This window comes from Varanus komodoensis, unplaced genomic scaffold (genome assembly GCF_004798865.1).
Source record: "Varanus komodoensis strain SLA01 unplaced genomic scaffold, ASM479886v1 scaffold28, whole genome shotgun sequence".
Lineage (NCBI taxonomy): Eukaryota > Metazoa > Chordata > Lepidosauria > Squamata > Varanidae > Varanus > Varanus komodoensis.
The window spans coordinates 8,371,401-8,386,791 of NW_025335727.1; the positions used below are offsets into that span (position 1 = coordinate 8,371,401).

Sequence of the window (15,391 nt, forward strand, 5' to 3'; positions counted from 1 at the left end):
AGTCGACAGTGGCATTAAGAACCATCATCACTGTCATTAACAAAAGAGAGACTTTAAAGTTCGAGTACTCTTCTAGTTTTTGTTGAACCCATAGAACTCATCATCACTAGAGTCAGAATTTATGAAGCTCTGTTGCTCACAATCACTGACATCACTTTCTTAGTCAGTAATGGAATTATTGAAGGAATCCACAATCTACATCAGTTATACAAGAGCTGCTGCAGACAATTCAATAGCAAATCTAAAAAGCCAGTAATGTCCACGCTGCCCTACTAGTAAATAATAGAAAAAAACTTCTGACAAAAATGAGATATTGTACGGTAAATCAAACACACAACGGACTAAGTAGCCTTTGAAGAATAAACTTCATACACGAAGGTAATGCTGTTCAAATATCCACTGATCCTAAAAAAAATGTGTCTGATCAACTAACAGATAACTGATCCATGGAAAGCTTCCTGATACTCACAGGCACATTCCCCATCACTTCCCCATGGGCTTCATTAAAAGACAGGTTGCCATTTGAAAACACACACCAGCCTGTGATTAACAGCTCTCACCTGTGCCAGGGGACGGAGCAGGGTGTGCTGAGCGCGTGTTGGCCAGGTGGTGCCACATGGCACAGGCGGCTGGCAGCGTCCCGGGCATCGGGCACACACACATTCGCTCTATAAGACGCACAGACATTTCCCCTTACTTTTGAGGGGGGAAAAAGTGCATCTTATAGAGCGAAAAATACGGTATTCCTTAGGTGTGCACTTGAGCTACCCAGTACACCAGGGGTCCTCAAACTTTTTGAATAGGGGGCCACTTGAAAGGCTGCGGTGATCATCGCGGGCTGGTGAGGTGGGGGTGCCTGGGCCGGTGAGGTGCTGTCGGGCACGTGCAAGGCGGCATTGGGCACGCGCGGCAGTGGCACACTCGCTCGGAGACCTCCCAGCGAGGCCAAAACCACCTCTGAGCGAGCAAGCCACCATCTCTCCGCCCGCGCTGCAAGGCAGCGGCGAGCGCGCGCGTACGGGAGGCAGGTGGCGGCGGCTCGCTCACTCAGAGACTATCTCCGAGCGAGCGAGCGAGCGAGCGAGCCACCACCTTCCCGCCTGTGCAGCAAGCGTGCGCGCAGGCAGTGAGCAACGGTGCGGGCCAGATGGATGGTCATGGTGGGCTGGATCCATCCCACGGGCCATAGTTGAGGACCCATGCTGAACACTATGAACGGCATGGGGTTGCAACCGAAAATGGCATCCATCCTCAAAGAGTCCTTCTCTGTAATGTGAAATATCACATACTCCATACGGTGATATTCCATGCATGCTTCTTTCCACACTCCAACCAATAAGAGCCAGCAAACTACCAGAGCTACTTTCCACCATTCGAGAACAGTGTTGTAGAATCACACATTGTCATGTCATAATACAGAATACATGTGACTGCACATTACAGAGGGAAAAGGGGAGTTTTTCAACATAGGCATGTCCTATTTTGCTAGGCTTGTCATGTGTGCTCATCTTGAGTGACCTGTAATAATTATTGTATCCCAGTAATGAGAAATATGGAACTACCAAAGATGAGTTCTGCAATTTTAGGACCAAAAGTAAAATAAAAATAAAAAACATGCAGATCTGAAGGCATGAACATGGTTCCTATTCTGACCATGTGTTTAGACAAATTAGTCTATTTGGGCAAATGACCTTCCCTACCTTCAGCTCTCCATATGCAATATATGGGAATACCATGAAAAGATCATCTATAAGTTGGCCCTATCAAAATGTCCTTTCATTACAATCGCCACCCCCGATGGAATGTGGAGGGCACCGTCATTGATTTCTTCCTCCAATGATCTTCTTAAAGCGAGAGTAAAAGGACTGGCAGCTCCGATTCTGACTGGGCCAAGGTAAGAGACATGAAAGGATCCCTGTGACAGGAGTATGGACACCTCTGTCCTTGAGGTCAAAGCTGAATACTGATTTCTTGGGGCTTTTAAAAGCAGGAAAAGTAAAATTTTGATGAAGGGCAGAGGAAATAGCAATGCATTTCCAATGGAGCGGCTTAATTAGAAATCATTTAGATGATTCGAACAGCAGAAGCAAGCATCATAGTCAATGCATTATGATGTCACAGAATCCCAGACTCCCTTGTTCAAGTGAGTGCAAATGTTCCATTGCCCACCATTAAACTACCATATAAAATGGCATATACAATGACCCTTGAGACTGAAAATAACAAAGTAAAAATCAGAGGTCATCTTATATGTCCCACAAATATAAACAGCCCAACATATTAAGTCACTTTATATGAGTCACCTTATAGACTGATATATATGATATTTTTCTTATACTTCCTGGTCCCTTGTTCCTCACTTTATTGCCATATATATCAACATAGAAGACAGCTCTTGAAGCTAGAAATAGCAAAGCAAAAATGGGGGGTTGTCTTATATGCCTGAAACACCAGACAAACAGTCCAAAATATCAACCTCGTCTTATATGAGAGTTGACTTACACAATGGTATACATGGTATAGTGAAGTGATTGGTGCTGTGTGCAGGATTTCATTCTTCCTTTTTGTCTCCTCAAGAATGATTTCTCCAAGCCCTTCTGAACCATTATTAAGAGTTATGCCAGCACGGACTTTAATCATGGATAACCCTAACCAGGTTTAATCAGAGCTTGCTAGCCCCCTTTAAACCCTAGTTTCAGTGCCCAGACCTAGTTTCAGATTCTTCCAAGAAGAATCCAGATGGTGGTGTGTCACAGTTATGGCTACAGAAATGAAGCAAGCCGAAAGTTCAATTTTCAGACTTGCCTAGTGGTTAGAATACTCCAACTACTCATCTACCAATGTTCAGCGGTCTGTCAGTTGCAGAAGAGCCATAATCATTTTGCTACCATCCTATTGTTGAGTGAAGCTCAGAGGTCTTTTTATACCAATGTTGAACTGACGTCCCTCCTCTGTTCCAGAGTGAGAGCCATGATACTGGTGAACATCCTCGCAGTCTCTGGGAATATCTTTTTGGCTGTGTCAAAGTTTGGCCCTTCATATGTCTTTATTATCATAGGAAGAGCCTTCACTGGACTGCACACTGGTGAGTTGAGGCAGGTTTACAGCAGCAGATCACTTCTGTATGAGTTTCCCAGATGTGTTGCTGGACTGCGTGGAATCTGTATGCAAGAAGGCACAAGGAACAGGAGGAAGTGGGAGAAAAGGGCAGAGATCAATGAGATGGCAGGAGAAGGAAGGAGGGGCTTTGGGAGGCTGGTGACAGGATCCAGCCTGCTATAACAGCACCCAGTGCTCCATGGTCCAGGTCCTGGCTTTCCCAAGCCACAGCAGGAGGCTAGGAAGCTTCCAGTCTCAGTTGCCCAGAATGCCTGGTAAGCCGGCTGCGGGGCACTGATGCCAGGCACCGTTGTTGGAAAAGCTCTCACACCAGTCTCTCTTTGGCAAGTGCGACTGGCAGTGGGGCAGATCAGATAATGTTAAATAGTGTGTAGAAAGCTGAGGGGAGAGTGAACTGCAGCCGTGCAGTGATGGTGCAGTGTGGCCTCAAACTGTGGAACTCCATGCTAGTCTAGTATAGTAGGAGTAACTAGATACGAGGCCTGGAGAATTCTGAACCAGAACTGCATGCTGTGCATGTTTCCTATCACTGCCATGGCATGGATGTACAGCACTGAACTGAGTGTAGCTCTCTGTTCTTCCTGAGACCCCAAAAAGGGGAATTGAGCCCTGATCTCTTTTAAAAGATGGTGTCCCGCCTGCATGTTGCTCTGCAGCTTCCGCAGTGCCTTTCCAAGGCAACAGAGAGAATGATTCTTGGTATTGATTAGATCACTGACTCTCACTTTTTTGCCCAGGCCTCACATCTGGACTTGCCCCATTGTATGTTGGAGAGATTGCACCCACAGCTCTCCGTGGGGCTCTGGGATCACTGCACCAGCTTGCTGTAGTAATTGGGATTCTCATCAGCCAGGTAGGTTTGCACACAGAAAGGAACCAAGTGACCACCGGACCCATTTGCATTGCCTTGTGCAGGAGTCAGGTGCTAACTAGATGGGACAACTGCAAGCCCTACTGAATGTCTGCTTGTTCACCATCTGATGGCTTTGCTCTTAGCTTGCCATTAATACAAGCGGAACTGGGGCAAAGATGAATTTTGCACCCCAAAAGCAAATACTTCTCCATGTCACCAGGGATTAGAGGGCAAAGTTAAGCCAGTTTCTATGAGGCAAAACATTGCTCCTCCTAGGCCAGTATTGCTAACACTGACTGGCAGCAATGGTTCTCCAGTGATGTGGGGATCATCACTGTGGTTACCTTACAAAATTCTACTGTTGCACAGATTGCAGTGAATGGATTTATCTCAAGTGTCCTGAACCCTTCACAGGATGATACAAATACTGTGTATGATTACAGCTGTGCCTTGAAGTGATGTCCACAGAGCTGGTTTTCATAACCAGCTGGTGGAAAAATGCAGGGACAGTCTGAAATGATCAAAGATCTCTCTCTCTCTCTCTCTCTCTCTCTCTCTCTCTCTCTCTCTCTCTCTCTCTCGTGTTCAACTTGTTTCCACTGGAATCAAACTGAATTGCAGGGGAGTTTTCTCAGGATAAATGGTCATGTAAACAACCTCGGTTCTTGGAAAGATGTAGGTCTCTGGGAAAGCATTTTATTTAAGCTATAATTCTTTGAATTCTTCAGTGTTCATGCTGAGAAACTAATCCATCTTTTCAACATGGGTCCATGTTTCCCTAAGGTCCTTGGCCTAGACTTTCTCCTGGGCAAAGATGAAACTTGGCCATTGCTGCTTTCCTTGGCGGGTTGTGCAGCCGTCTTTCAGACTGTCCTGCTTTTCTTCTGCCCAGAAAGTCCTCGGTACCTGTACATCAAATGTGGAAAGATTGAAGAAGCCAAAGAGAGTAAGCCCACATCAAGACAGTACATTTTCCTTCTCTGTGGGGGCTGAGTCTTCATGCTGCCCCACTGAAAGCTGGTTGAGGGATTGGGTAGCAATGCATCCAGCTGCCTTCCTTCTGAGGCAAGGCCCTGGTTTTGGTGGGGAAGGGCATGGCGAGGTGACATATATCTGAGATTTCCTTTTCCCCATGGTGACTCAGGGGCAGGATTCAAGAGAAGGGAAGCAAGGCGGGGGGCAGCGCTGCTTTGGAAAGGGTGCTTAAAGAGTAAACAAACAGTGGTAGTCGGGAGTAGACAGAAACTTAAAGAGGCTAACAGGATGCAATCAGCCTGTGAAATTAGACGGGCCTTTTGCAAGTTAGGAACAGAGGAAGCTGCTTTTGACTGAGTCATCCAAACCAAGGTGCCCAACTTTGTCAGCTCCAAAGGGCTACATATGTCACTGACTTGGGACCCCCATGTGCAATTCTCTCTCTCTCTCTCTCTCTCTCTCACACACACACACACACACACACCAATGTTCTTTCCTTGCTAGTGGTCCCTCCCCCAGGGATCCTCACTAATAGAAGTGAGGAAAGGCCCATTTGATCCCTGGGTGAAAGCTGTCTGGGGTGGGGAATATAATCAAGATCTGGAAAGGTCACAGGCTGTGCACCCCTGATCTCCAGAGTCTGGTGGATCTTTTTTTAATCACTGCCTACCTGGTTCTTTAACTGCAGATGCCAGGAGTTGGACAGGGGACCTTCTGCAGGGAGTAAATACTACCCTACAGCTCTTCCCCAATTCCTATCATCATTAATCTCAAGCAGAGATTAACAAATAGGGTGCACAGCATCCTTTATTTTAGACTGCATTTCCTCAAGCTGGTATTCTGATGTTCGATGGATTAACTGAGTGGGGGGGGGGGAGGAGCTAAGGCACTGGGGAGCTTTCCTTGGGGAACAGAGTTGAATGTGAAAGCTACTCGGTTCTCACCAGTCCTTGAATGAATGGGCTCCCCATTACCATGCTAACAGAGGAGTAACCACAATTCTTCCCTGGCCCCATCTTCCTAGGCTTGAAAAGGCTGAGAGGAGAAGCCTATGACCCTACCAAAGAACTTGAGGACATGGAGAAAGAAAAAGAAGAAGCATCTAAAGAAAAACCTGTTTCCATCTGGCAGCTTATCACTTCCTCCACCTACAGGCAACCATTCCTAGTGGCCATAGGGGTTCATATTGCTCAGCAGTTTTCCGGAATTAATGCTGTGAGTGTTACTAGTGATAAGTTGTAGGAACTGAACACATTCAGGCTGCAGTCCTACATAACCAGCATGGAGGGGGTGGGATCACTGGATGGAAAAGCAGCCAGAGACAGGGACCTGGGGGGCGGGGGGCAGGGCACGTGGAGAGGCTGGCCTGCTGATTTTCTTTGCTGTTATTTCAGGACCATCCATTGCTTCTCTCAGGGTGCACACTATCAAAGACTTTGCATAAACCGATCTTCTTCTGAAATTCTTTGGCACACTCCAGTAGCCAATGTATTTGCAATATGATCTCAAGTGTCTCTTCCTTTGTGGAATCCAGCTTGAACATCAGGCATTTCTCTCTCCGTGCAGGGTAATATTCATTGCAACACGCTGAGCACCTCTTTGCTTGCATGGGAACAGTGCAATGGTCGTATGGTGGGGAAATCCTTTGCATCTCCTTTCTTGGGAATTGGAACACATATCGAACGTTCCCTGTCTGTGAGGCATTGTTTTGTTTTTCATATTTGTTGGATTTGGACTGATTCAGTCTCTGTAACTTGGAATAGGTCCTCTGGCATCTTATCTACTTGGGTGATTTATTCCTTCCAAGTACTTTCAGAGCAGTTTTCACTTTGCTTTTTAATACTGCAGGCTCTTTCTCATAAGATTTCTCTTTGAAGGAATCTGTCATCCTTCCATCTCTTCTGTATAGTTCTTCTGTATACCATTTCCACCTTTATTTTGCCCTGGTCAGATAATGTGTTCCCTTGTTTGTCTTTTAGCATTCCTAATCTAGATTTGAATTTCCCTTTCATTTTTAGGATCTTCTGAAAGGGGTCTCTTAGTTTTCTCTTTTGTCAGTCTCTCTCATTTCCTCTTTATATGTAATAGTTCTTTTTGTTTCTATGCAATAATCTCTGAAAAGCTGCATTCAGGATTCTGACCCTATTTCTGTCATCTTTTGCTTTTGCTTTGCTTCTTGCGTGTCCTTAGCGATTGTGTTTCTTCTGTCATCCATCTAGGCTTTTTCTTTCTTTTTGCTACCGGAATTGTCTTTTGACATTCTTCCTTAATAACGTGCAGTTCTTCTTGCCCATGGCCACTTAAGCCAAATAATGCAAATCTGTTCTTTATATGGACTTTAACTTCCTTAAGGATGTTATTGACGCTGTATTTTGACACTATGTTTCTGCTGCTGATTTGTCTTAACCTTGACTCTGAATTGTTTTGGCAGCAAGAATACAACTTCTCCATCTTCTGCTTCCAATTACGTAGTCTATTTGATTTCAATACCATCCATCTGGTGATGTCCATGGGTACGGTCAGGTCATGAGTAACTTTCAGTGAACAGATTGTTGGCTACACAAACTTCTACGAGTTGATCTTCCGCTTCATTTCTTACCCCTAGGCCAAAGTTTCCTACAACTTTTGATTCTGCTTTGTTTCCTGCTTTTGCGTTCCAGTCACAAGAGGAAGTCTTGTTTCAGTGTGTTATCAATTTCCTCTTGAACACCCACATAAGTTTTGATTTCTTCCTCTTGTTGGAGCACAGACTGGAATGATGATTATGTTGATAGGTTTTTCAGACATACTGACTGATGGTGTTTGGTCAGATTTTGCGTTATTGCCTCTTATTGCCTGTGCTACATCTTCCCTTAGTATAAGTGCCACTCCTTTTCTTCCAAGTTTGTCCATTCCAGAGTAAAACATTTTGCATTTGCCTGCTTCTAGTCCACTTCAGTTGGCTCATACTTTTAATTTCCTGTTTACAGTTCCCAGTTTGCCTTGATTCACATGTCTCATGTTCTGTGTTCCAATTGTCTGTGTTGTGCAGCATCAACCTTTCCTTCACTTCTGTGCATGCCGGGCACAGCTCTGATCAAGTTGCGTCATTCGCACTATTCATATTTGTCCTCCGCTCTTCCCCGGAGCTGGTTTAGTTCATTCCAACTTGGGTGTCCTAATTTCTGGGACCATCTCTTGTTTTATTTTAGATTGTTCCATCATAAGGCTTTCAAGGTAAGAAGATTCAGAAGCAGTTTATCATTGCCTTCTTCTATGCAGGATTAACCAGAGGCAGAGTGAGTGTCACTGCCATTGTCTGTGAAGGATGCTCTGCCGTTCTCGCCTTCATCAACGGCTGCTGCCCAATAGCTGCCCTTCGGAGTTTCCCTGCCCCCATCACCATTAGAGACACCTATTCTGCTGATGTGACCATTCCTTCTGAAGTGGGTGGATGCGTCTTAGTCTGGTGTCTCAACCCTGACCATTGCACCTTGCTAGGACACTGGCGAGGTAGCCTGGCCTCCTGGAGGCATTGCTCACTGCACTGCCAACCCCCCTCACCTTGTTAAGGTGTGCATCCAGGCAGAGGGTTCCCTTGCTACATGGTGGCAAAGGAAACCAATGGGAGATTACCACTCTTCCGTGAACTCTGACCGACTGTGTAATCTCTAATTGGAAATAGCAGACTTTGCCTGCGACGGGGTGACAAAGAGGCTCCATTCCTCATTGCACAGCACAGAACACCTGTAAGTGGGCACAAGTCTCAGTGAACTCAGGGGACACATTATGCAGGTAATCCACCACACTCCAAGCATGATCCATGTTACTAGAAGCCAACCTCCAGGTCTCACTAGATTATCAGTCTGCTTAATACAGAGAAACAGAGAAACAAAGCAAGTCAGAAGGGGCCTCTGGGCATCTAGTCTGACTCCCTGCTCCAGCCAGCTCTGCTAATGACATGCCTACCCTGTGCATGTCCAGCCTATCCTTGAACATCCTCCGCGCTGGGGCTTCAACCACCTCCTGTGGAAGCCCATTCCATGGCCTAGGGGTCCTGTTTTATGATTGTAATACAGAAGCAGACTTCCTTGTACCACAGATGTCCTGGAATGCCAGGAAAAATGGCTCTTTGTCTGCATGCATCATGTGGGAGGAGGGCAAGTTCCAACAGCCACTTGTGCTTTTAACTGTTTACTTCTGTCTTCTTTGCTAGATTTTCTACTACTCCACTGATATTTTTAACCAAGCTCATGTCAGAAAACCTATTTATGCAACCATAGGAGTGGGGTTTGTGAACACTGTATTCACCGTTTTTGCTGTAAGTAAACACAAGTTAGTATGTAAAATGGCTAGTCTGGTTCCACAGAACCAGCGTGGCTTATTTTACAGATTTTTTTTTAAAAGAACCAAAACTTGCAGGCTCTTTCTCAGATTGTTTTATGGGGTGTAATATCAGATTCTGTCACTAGGAGGAGCTACAACTGTCACCTCAACCATGACTTGCCTTTGCATTTGTTAAGGTGACACTGGAAGGAATGGGAGGGAGAAGTTGCTTCCTCATTTCATGGCGGGGGGATATTGAACAGCTGAAGGGGATATAAAGAAAGCTGTCTTAAATGGAGCCAAACCAATGGTCCATCTGGCAAGGGCTGCCCAGGACTTCCAGGAAGGTCTTTACACGGAGATGCCAAGGATTCGGCCTTGTATCATCCCCATGCAAAAAAGCACAAGAGATTAGCAAGAGTTTAGGACTGAGACAGCAATTCAAATGGGGATTTTTTACGAGAGGGTAAACTCTACTGAAGATCAACAGGATTTGCTTCTGTGTTACCTGGATTAGGACGGCATTGTAAAAAAAGAAGGGGTGGGTAATTGAGCCTAAAATGAAAAAGTTCCTGTCACTCCCCCCTCCAGCCCCAGAAGTTGGTGAGATTTGGAACAGAGCTGTTTGTCCGTGAAGCGTGGTTGAGGACATCGCCTTGTGCATTCTAAGTACTCCTGAAAAAACAAGTTGGCCTGTCAATCCTTTATTCTAGTGGAGCACTAGAATAGAAGCCATCGCTCCCTTTTCTCTGATATTTGTGTTCTTTTTTCCTTTTGGAATCCCAAAGCAGGGTTTGCAGGACTGATTGTAGTGCATGCAGGAAGGTTGATATGGGGAGAAGCAATCCTTCAAGTGAGCCATGGTTTGGCAGTGTTTACGGCTTTGTTGGTCAAACTCAGTGCTTTGAATTGTGCCCTTTGAAAGGTCTCAAGAACATCCATCCTGAGATTCATTCCCCAGTTATCATAATATCAGATCCTGCTTTTGGTTCTCTGTTATTTGAAGGATTTTTACTCCTATTTAAGCCAAAAAATGCTCCCAGAATAGTTTCTAAAGATTTATAATAAGCTAATCCCTATTTTCAGGCTTTCAAGCATAAAAGACATGATACAAATTTAAAAGGTTTGTGGAGAGGGGAGGAAAACAATCAAACTCAGGCACAGGGTTTTAGTTACAGAACATGGCATTTGCCTTCTGCACTTTGAGAGTTTGAGAGCACTCCAAGTTCATCATCTCTCTGATCTCCCCAGCGGTTATCTCAATAAGCTCAGGAATGGTATTGCTAGGTTTTGAAATGGGGTGCAGATTAGAAATAGGGGAATCTGAAACAACTGGAGGGCACCCTGTTGGAGAAGGCTGGGTTGGATCCAGATTCAGTCAAACTTAGAGCAGACCATTAAAGCCAGTAAACTGGTACAATCTAGACCCAATCCTCAGTCTATGGTAGGTGCCTGCATGTTTTATGCAGAAGAGTGGGATTGCCAGTTTCGATTCAACTGACCATGGCACTATAGATATACTTATTCATTTATTCTCAATAGCCAAATTTCTTCACTCCATCCAACCTGGCTCTTCTTTTTCTCCCATGGACAGGTCTTCCTGGTGGATAAAGCAGGGAGGCGCTCCCTCTTTATGGCTGGGCTCTTTGGCATGATGTTGTGTACCATCACCATGACCGTCGGACTTGTGCTTCAGGTAAGGTTTTTCCTGTGCGAGTGTCTGAAGATGATTTAAATCACCATCAAGGAAGTTTACACATCTGAGCTAAAATACTCCCCCAGGATGGCCATCCACCATGCACCCTGAGAGTGCTCATTTCTTCAGTGTAAATTTCAGGGTTGCTTGTTCCTTACTTATGCCACCCTTTTGAAGCTAACCAAGTAAGTGCAGCCTGGTCAAACAGAGCTGCAGTTGCTTGTCTTACCCAGCTATCAGTGCCGAACAGAAGACTTGTCTGATTCACCTTCAGAACGTTGTATGAGGGGATAATACCATTTTCTACCAACAGGTGGGGCTATAGTGTTGTTTGTTATCTCTTGGTATTGAATTGGAGGCTTTGGCCTCTGTCCGTCACAAAGAAAATAGCGGTAGAACATCCTCCAAGACAAGAGTCATAGCTTAAGTGCAAGGTGGATTCTGAAGCACAACTGCAAGCAGTGGCAGATGGGGATGTAACTTGCACACCCCTACAAATCCCAGACCAAAGGAGGAACAATAGAGTAACCATTCAGAGGTTATCCAGAAGACATCAATGGCTCACTCATGAGCTCACGTGACAAGTCCAAGGCCCTATAAACACTTCCAGGTGAAGCTTGTTCTCTGGTTTGTTTAATCACAGTCCTCTGGAATAAACTCTTTTGGCTGCATCTGGATTTATCCTACTTACAGGACATTGTTTGCCCAGGCATATCAGGTGGGGGTCTTATGGGGGGGGCAGGAAAACAGCAACTGTGCTGCTCCAATCCAATTTAGAGAATTTTTATGCTTAATTTAGCAGTCGTGGAATGTAGACACACAAACCATGGCAGTCAGCCTGGGGGAATCACATGTATATTAATCATGTAAACATAAAACCACAGTTAAACCTTACAGTGCTGCCTTTCACTGAATAAAGTCAAGTATTTGGAAAGTACCTGAAAGGAGCAAATGGGCCTATTGCACGCAGTCAAGAACACAGACTCCACCTCCACCATTCCCAGCCTCCAGTCTGGCACTGATTCACCTGAATACAAACCCCCACCCTGCCATACACACACACACGTGCACACACACATCTGTGCACGCACACGCACACACATGAAATCTTACATGTAACAGTCACTGGCTAAATCTGAGATCAGACTGCATGATTGAGGCTGGGTATCCTCTTTACAAAGAATAAAGAGATCATCCTCTGTTTGGGGAGCAGGTGGGAAAACGTCTGTTTGAAGGTGTCCTCTATCTGAGGAGGTGTCTGGTTTAACGTCAAAGAACCAGATTGAGGGAGAGAGGGAGCCTTGATGTTGCCTGCCAGCATTTAGCACTGGCAGCAACATGGCAGAAACAGAGCTTACTTGGATGGTCTTCTCCACCAAGACCCTGACGCAAGGCATGTCTTGTGTTTCTAGTGACAGCATAGCTATCATGTCTACATTTGCATGATCTGCGGCCTCGTGTCCTCTCCTTTTGGCAACGCACAAATGGCCACCCTACGCATAGGCCATGCTTGGACAGGCTTCCCCTGTGTGAATGACACGGGATGCTGGAGACGGAGAGGACGTGTTGGTTGCACATGGCGTGCCGATTTGCCTGTCGGGTAAATGCCCATCAGGACGTCTCCACAGACAACGCGGATGCACACGGTCCGTGACCAGATGCACCGCACATGTAACCTCTAGGCTTGCTAATGAGGTTCTGTTTACCTTTCTTTTTAGCCCAAGTTGGAATGGATGAGCTACGTCAGCCTGACTTCCATCTTCCTCTTTGTCAGTTTCTTTGAAATTGGGCCAGGACCAATTCCCTGGTTTATTGTTGCTGAGCTGTTCAGTCAAGGCCCTCGCCCAGCAGCTGTCGCAATGGCTGGTTTTAGCAACTGGTTCACCAACTTCTGCATCGGGATGTTCTTCCCATACGTTGCTGTAAGAAATCCCATGGCATTTACTGTATTGTGTTGAAATCCAACTGGAAGAGGATGCTTAGGGGTATCCTGTACATTTATAGTTGAAGGTGGGGAATGGAAGCAGCTAGAAATACAAAGTGAACAGTGGGAAATACATTTCTCGACTGCGGTAGGAAAAATTATAGAACAAAAGGCATAGCTTAAATATGATTTAGATTGGCATTTGGAGCTCTAATTCATGGAAGCCCCCAGAACTGGGTCTAAGCCTAACAAAGACACATTTTGGTGCAAGTGGAGGATAGTGGCTGGACCCCAACCTAGTTCTAGCTCCTGGAGCACAGATTGGCTGCAATGCCCTGCTGACTTTGGTCTCAACAGCCACGGCTCAGCATTGTCTATTGTGAAAGTACAGCAGCTCACCTGAGGTTTGGACAGAGGTCTTCCACATCTCCTGCAACCGTGCCTTCTAAGTGGAGATGCTAAGTATCCAAGCATTTGAAGTATTACATCCCTGCAGTATTTGAAACATCTGAAGTAACTGCAGTATTAAACCTGAAGGATTTCTTATTACACTTTGCAGTATTCAGCCTTGGAGTCTTGGACAATGCACCACTTAGCTATGATCCCACCTCTCGGAATCATAGCAGGCACCCCTGTGATGGGAGAGGAGGTGCAAAGGCCACAGCTGTGTTAGAGCATTTGCTCTGGATGCAGATGCTTCTGCAGTTGTTCTCCGGCATCTTCTAATAAAAGCTTCTTGGGAAGTGGGTGATGGGAAAGGCTCCTGCCTGAGAGCCTGGACAGCAGCTGCCCGTGAAGAGTGCAGAGCACTGAGCTGGGTGGACTGTTTGCTGACTAAGTATCAGACAGACTCTTATGTTTAACGCACATGCTGCTCCTTTCCATATCATCCAGTGGGCCATTTTGAGTGGTCAAACAACCAAGATCCCTTCAACTCAAAAGGGATTTAATTTGGCCAGCAACCACAAATGTGACAGACCTGCGTGTCCCACATGCCAAATACATGAGAGAGCACTGGAGAATATGCAATGATTTATTTATATTTTTTAAAACTAGTGATGATCATTCGAGGAATGGAAGAGAAATCTGCAATAAGCTACTCCAGGAAAAGCTGGATTCTAAAAGCTATATGCATTGTGCAAATTAAGCATATTTGCATATAGGTTGCAGAATCTTGGCTCTTTTTTCCTTCCTCCCCTGCCCCCTTTTTGCCAATTATACGGAAAGTGAAAGAGCTATGTAGATTGCTAAATATGCCTCCTGATCGCTAAAAGTATTTCAGAGCTTCTCTCTTGCATCTAAAAGGCATGATTCACATCCTCTTAAGTTTATATTGATATTCAAAAGGACCAGAAGCTTGTTTTTATTTAAAAAAATGAACATGAAGATTTTCACAATGGTGGCTACCAGTTCTTAATATTAGATTCTGCGCAACTGCTCCAACTGGAGAAGGGACAGTTATCATTCATGCTTTCTACCTCAGCACCAAAATATCCAGTACCTCAGCTACTGGAGTGGGGAGAAATTGAATACTGTAATTTTTTTTGGAAATAGACAAACAGAAAGACATCACAGAAATGCAGCCTCCTCAGCTGGGATTGAGAGGAGGGGAAATGCGATTAACTAGCTTTTCTCTCTGTGTTTTGTCCATCACAGAAACTCTGCGGACCATATGTGTTTCTGATCTTTGCCGTTCTGCTTGGCATTTTTGTCATTTTCATTTATTATAAAGTGCCAGAAACGAAAGGCAAGTCATTTGAAGAAATTGCGGAGGAGTTCCGTCGCCGAAACAAAGGAGGTGCCACAGGAGGAGCTACTGAAATGGAGTATCTGGGAGGCGCCCAGCAGGCGTAGAGACCTCTGGTGCAAGCGGAAGGCAGAAAAGTGTGTTATTCATGCTTCTGGGAAAACATTTCGTTTAAAATGTAAAAATATGGAAAATTAACGCTGGTAGGTTGCCTCTGTTTTGTAGCTTCGAGTGGTTGTGTTTTCGGAGCTGCGTTTCCTTTCTTCCCCAGAAGTGGCTTCACAGAAGGTCATGGCGTCTTAAAGTTTTGGCCAAAATTGGCAGAGATGGGATCTGCCATGCCCAAGTTCATTTGCTCTGTGGGATTCACTGAAGAACAGGAAAGATGTAGGAGCAACACAAAAGGCTCTGGTGTGGTTATTTCTCAGAAACTGGACAGTTTGCACCTATAAAAACTCCCAGATTGCTGTGATTAGAAGGCATTCACTTTGACAGTGGGGGATTTTGCTGCCCCTGAATTAGTTAGAATATGTTAGCTTGGTTGCCTTGTTTGTTAGTGATTTTAAGGGCAGAGGGAATTATTTTTGTTCTGCATTGTTTTGGTTGAAGGTGGGCAAAGTAAAACTCATCCAACCTGGCAGAGACTTCACCTACCCTTTGCTGTACGGTTTGTTGCATGTTTCCCTGCAAAAGTTAATAGGAGGGATGCAATCTCAGATCAGGAAAACAAGAGAAGGACTGGCTCCCTCCACATGTCCTGCAAACCTGACC

General features: G+C 45.3%; 1 protein-coding gene across 1 annotated transcript in view; it reads left to right on the forward strand.

Moving 5' to 3' along the window:
- Positions 1-14,727, forward strand: part of SLC2A2 (solute carrier family 2 member 2) — a 22,448-nt gene extending 7,721 nt beyond the window's left edge. The window contains exons 4-11 of the mRNA XM_044434570.1: positions 2,961-3,085; positions 3,858-3,973; positions 4,757-4,919; positions 5,973-6,163; positions 9,144-9,248; positions 10,848-10,949; positions 12,668-12,871; positions 14,530-14,727. Of these exons, the coding sequence (XP_044290505.1) occupies positions 2,961-3,085; positions 3,858-3,973; positions 4,757-4,919; positions 5,973-6,163; positions 9,144-9,248; positions 10,848-10,949; positions 12,668-12,871; positions 14,530-14,727 (1,204 nt within the window). The remainder of the gene's footprint in view (positions 1-2,960; positions 3,086-3,857; positions 3,974-4,756; positions 4,920-5,972; positions 6,164-9,143; positions 9,249-10,847; positions 10,950-12,667; positions 12,872-14,529) is intronic.
- The last annotated feature ends 664 nt before the right edge of the window (positions 14,728-15,391 follow it).